General features: G+C 42.7%; 1 protein-coding gene across 1 annotated transcript in view; it reads left to right on the top strand.

Annotated features, from left to right (window-relative positions):
* Nucleotides 1-4772: 4772 nt before the first annotated feature.
* LOC138006300 (tripartite motif-containing protein 2-like) overlaps nucleotides 4773-5000 on the top strand; it is a 2072-nt gene continuing 1844 nt past the window's right edge. Inside the window, exon 1 of the mRNA XM_068852545.1 lies at nucleotides 4773-5000. This exon is cut by the window's right edge and continues 1844 nt beyond it. Within this exon, the coding sequence (XP_068708646.1) occupies nucleotides 4811-5000 (190 nt within the window). The 5' untranslated portion in view covers nucleotides 4773-4810.

Below are 5000 nucleotides of genomic sequence, written 5' to 3'. Positions count from 1 at the left end.
TTGTAGCATGCGACAAAAATCGTACCGTGTAAATAGGCCCTTAGTGTCCTCGTCTCTTCTTTCGGAGAGCGGCTTCCATCCTAATTTCTCAATGATGGCATCACTGGTCAAATCCTTCGAGTCTTAGGGACAATTTGGCCATCTCTTTTTTGCAAACGTTCAATTTTCTTCTGGTTCTCGTTGCTATACAACCATGCCACGTGATGTCACAGTACTCCAGTAACGGTAAGATCATCGATTTATAAAGACGATTTGCAGATTCGGTTGTTAAAAGGGGTCTGACTCTGGAAAGAATTCCTAGTTTCCTGGATACCTTGGTATTTACATAATTAATATGCTCATTAAATGTAAGATGGTTATCAAGCAGAACACCGAGATACTTGAATACTTTGGAAAAGGTGATGAAAATTCCATTTAAAATCACTGAAAATCCTCTGCATATTTCCAAATACCTGTAGTCGTTGTCTTGTGCCAAAGAGTAAGCATCCCGTTTTCTTGATATTCAGAAAAAGCCTTATTTTCTTTAAGCCAGTAAGAGACGTTCGTTAGATCCAGAGAGAGTTCATTTCATCATCATCATTTAGTTGCCTTTATGTGTATAACAGATTTTAAAAAAGCATACAGCAGGTTGTTAGGCGAGGAGACCTCAGGAAACCACCAGGCTTATAGGGGAGGCCACCTCGAGATCACAATATTAAACAAAAATAAGGGCTGCGAAGGAGTGCGGCAGGAACTAACTCAGAAACTATTTTAATAAAAACTCTAGCACTTTGTTATTAAACATAGTAAAGCTTGACAAATTGGTAATAGAGGCAGGAAGACAGTTCCAGACCCTAGGTCCGTGGTAAAGAATTGTGAACTTCTTAAAAGTTCGTGCGACAGGAATGCACACGATAATTACCGGCTGTTCTTGTGTCATATTTATGGACTTGACTGTTTGTCATAAACAGATTGAAGAAAAGTGGAGGCAGCAGATTATTGTGGTAGCGGAACATGAATTTAGCAATATCGAGGGTATTGAGTTGGAAGATGTCTAAGATTTTCAGTTTAGAAAAAAGAGGAGCAGTATGTGCTCGATATTCTGAATTTGTAACAGCTCGCACCACTCGCTTTTGCAGATAATAAATTCTATTTAAATTAGATACGTAAGTGGACGACCACGTAGAGTTACAATAAGTAATGTATGGATAAATTAATGTATAGTACAACATAGGTTTGGTCTTACAGGATAAGTAGAAACGCGTCCTGGATAAAACACCAACTGATTTAGCGATTTGTTTACAGACAAAGTTTATGTGATATTTCCAAGTAAGGTGTTCGTCTAGATACACCCCAAGAAATTTAGTTACATTGCTTTGAGTTAGAGATTGACCCCCAAAGGAGAGAGAAAAACTGTGATTGACTTTCCTCTGACTCGGACTAAATATAACATAATTTGTCTTTTGGACATTAATCGAGAGCTTATTGCATCTTAAAACATCAATATTTAGTAACTCATTATTAAGCACATTCTCCAAGTAGTTGGGATTAGAGTGTGAAAGAAAGATACTAGTGTCGTCAGCAAAAAGCAGAGGTTCAGTTAATTTGGAAGCTCTAGGAAGATCGTTTATGTATAATATGAAGAACAAAGGGCCCAGGATGGATCCTTGAGGAACTCCACACTTAATGGTCTGCGTTGGAGAACATGTTTGATTAATTTGGACAAATTGCCGGCGGCATGAAAAGTAGCTTTTAATCCACTGCAGAGCCACATCACGGATACCATAGTGCTTCAGCTTGGTAAATAAAATTTGATGGTCAAGAGTGTCAAAAGCTTTGGAGAGATCTAGGAAAACACCTACAGTAGTTTCACGTTGGTCAATTGCCGAGAAGATTTTATTTATCACATGAATTAGAGCATGGGAAGTGGAATTCGTAGAGAAGTAAATAACAGCAGTATCATCGGCGTACATTAAAATTTCTGAGAATTGCAGGGCTGGCAAGATGGAAGGTCATTTATGCATAATATGAAAATGCGTAGACCAAGAATACTGCCCTAGCTGAGGGACACCAGATTGGACAGGTTGAGGGTCGGAGCAAATACCATCCACGCACACAATTTGATTTCTTTCAGTTAAATAGTCCGCAAAACCAGGCCAGAGTGGCGTCCATTATTCCGTAACGCTCTAGTTTCTGCAGAAGGCTCATATGGAGTGGAGTATCGAAGGCTTTCTTCATATCGATAAACAAAGCACCAGTTAGCTTTCCTCGCGCTCTATGGTTTTACGTGAGGTTATTCAAGCCACTTTGGTCGCTCAAAATACAGGGGGCTTGCCGTCAAGGCCTGCTTTGCCAAGCAGCCCAGGGACAGTTCTAGCTCTGAGTCGTTTGTCAAAAGGACAGGGCTGGGGGGTTGCTGCTTTGAGACTTTAACTGCAGTTAGAGTTTGTGGCCTTGTTAAGTGAGACTTACGGTGTAGGATGCCTTGGCAATTTTTCCTGGACTAGTGTAGGCCTGAATGATAGTTTGCTTTTGATCACCAATTAGACTGAACCCACACTGTGGTGTGGTTGGGTGATTGGCAGTTGTCTGACCAAAGCACCGGGGTGGGGAGGGTAGCTTTTCTTTAAGTTTGTGACGCCAGCAGAATTGGCTTGTTTTCACAATTTCTGCAGCCACCTTTTGACAAATCCAGTTAGATATATATATACAAGTTTAGAGGGTCTCTCGAGCCAACAGCGCATCTCTGCCCCACAGGAGGATCACAAATGGATTCACAGTCCAAGCCTCTGGCGAAATGTAATTAATGAAGTTTGAAGGGACCAAGGACGGACAACTCCTGGATGAAATTTTCATTTTCATTCCCCCTGATTTACTGGTTTGGTGTGATCATCACTACACTATCAGAGCAACCATGCTGGCTACATGGCCAATCTAGATAGCGCATGGGATTTTACGTGGTCATCCCAGGACAAGCCTGCGAATCGTCGTTCCTGTCGATCCAGTGTCATCTAGTTGGGGAAAAGCAATGTCCTGGGATGACCACGTAAAGCGGGATGCAATCGTGTGCAAAATAATTTTAATTAAAGGATACCGACAACAATAGCATTCTTGTCCAGAAAATGATCTGATGTTGATTGATGACATTGTAATGTCAGGGTAACAGTCGGTCAGTAACTCAGTTGGTATTATGCAAATCACTGAGGAAAAGAAACGCGCCGCTCGTCGTTGGCTAATTGTAATTTCTTCTAAGTTAATATTCTGTTCAATATGCATTTTGCACTGTTGCCCGCTCAGTGACTTTTGGCGGGAAACAGTTTTATTGTTAGATATCATGTGACCTCGAAGTAACCAATGAGAGTGCGCGCTGCTGGGGGAAAAACTCAGCAAAGTTTTATGCATGTATGTATGTCGTTCGCCCGCTCGATCGCATGCTCTTTCAAGCTAACTTCTTGCTGGCTAGGAAAAGAAAGAGACTGCTCGCAGTCTGGGTTAAAGTCTCTCGGCTCGAAACTGACCATACCCTGTTTTAGGACAGGTTCTGACCCTGTTTAGGACAGAGGCAAGCGAAGCCAAAAAACCATACCCTGTCCAGCGGCACGTCCGGAGTACACCCCCTCCCCCCCCCCCCCACCCCCCCGAGCGCTGTCTCTCAGTTTTATTAATGAACATTACTTGGACGCTTGTGGATCAGTTTATTGAAAGGTAACAATAGGCCATTTCCGAGTTCATGTCTGCCTTCTCTTGAAAGCGAGTCTAAGATTTTGTGATGGTAATTAGTTCTACTTTACATATGAATGAAACCTAATTACCATCACAAAAACTTCGACTCGCTTTGAAGAGGAGGCAGACATGAACTCGGAAATGGCCTATTCAAATTATCAAAGGAAGCAGCCTTTTAGTTGCCTTCCAAGTCGGTCACCCCAAAACGTAGACTGCAGACTGTGCCGACCGTGCAGACCAGGGGTAAAATATGGCGTTACCCTCACTATTATTGAGAGCTAACTGTAAACAGGCTAACCTGAATGTTATTTAGGCCTAATTAGTTCAGGGTAACCGAAAGTTAGGCCTAATTCAGGCTAACCGAATTTTCATTTTACAGACGGTCTGCACAGACCCCTGCACAGTCTGCAGTCTGCGTTTTTCAGTGTCCCCTTCCAAGTTGTTCTTTGGGGCTACTCACGACGCTCCTTACTTATTGTTAACTTGGGTAAGCACCCTGAAGAACTGCTCTGACGGAAACATAAAAGAGGATTTAATTCTGAACCTCCAAGAAAAATTTAAGTGGTAGTCAGGGTGGTGTGGAACATCTACATGCAAGTTCGGGAACTTAACAACTTACAGGCACAAAACCGCAAGACATACTATGCATGTTAAATAAATGTATAGTCCAATTGCAATACCAGAAAGCATTATCTGTGGAAGGGGGTCGGAGTGGTTAAGTTGCCAATCAGTCGGACTAGCCAGGGCTTCAGGGACTTCAGGAGTTTTAGGAAGTACTTTTATTTTCGGCAGACTACCTATCTTGAAGCTATTTTCACCCTGTACTTGATCAGTAGTACGTGTATGACCCCATGAAATGTCCTGAGCTCCTGAGGCCTACAGTGCATTGAGGGTAGTCTACACCTACTACAGCAACTACAGCCACTACACCTACTGCACTTACTACAAAGGCCTTAGGGACTACACGTACTGCCCTAAAGGCCTCAGGCTCTCAGGACATTTCATGGGGTCATACATGAACTTCTAACCTTGTGCTACCACTCACGTAACCAAGAGTAGAGCAGGCCTGGGGTTAGCCTTTTAGCTGTGCAACGTCACCTCTCCAACAATGGCGTCTTCGGAATGTCGTGAACTTCGGAAGATTGTTAGTATTATGGGCGACGAAACAACATGCCCTGTTTGCCTTGAAGAATTTCAAGAACCAAAGTGCCTTCCAAGCTGTGCACACAACGTTTGTGAGCGCTGTTTAGAAAACATGGTACGAAAAAATGCTTTCACGATCTCATGTCCACAATGCC

The sequence above is a fragment of the Montipora foliosa genome, chromosome 6, assembly GCF_036669935.1.
Source record: "Montipora foliosa isolate CH-2021 chromosome 6, ASM3666993v2, whole genome shotgun sequence".
In the NCBI taxonomy this organism is placed as follows: Eukaryota; Metazoa; Cnidaria; class Anthozoa; order Scleractinia; family Acroporidae; genus Montipora; species Montipora foliosa.
The sequence above is the reverse complement of the archived record's forward strand: the minus strand, read 5'-3'. Positions and strand labels throughout refer to the sequence as shown.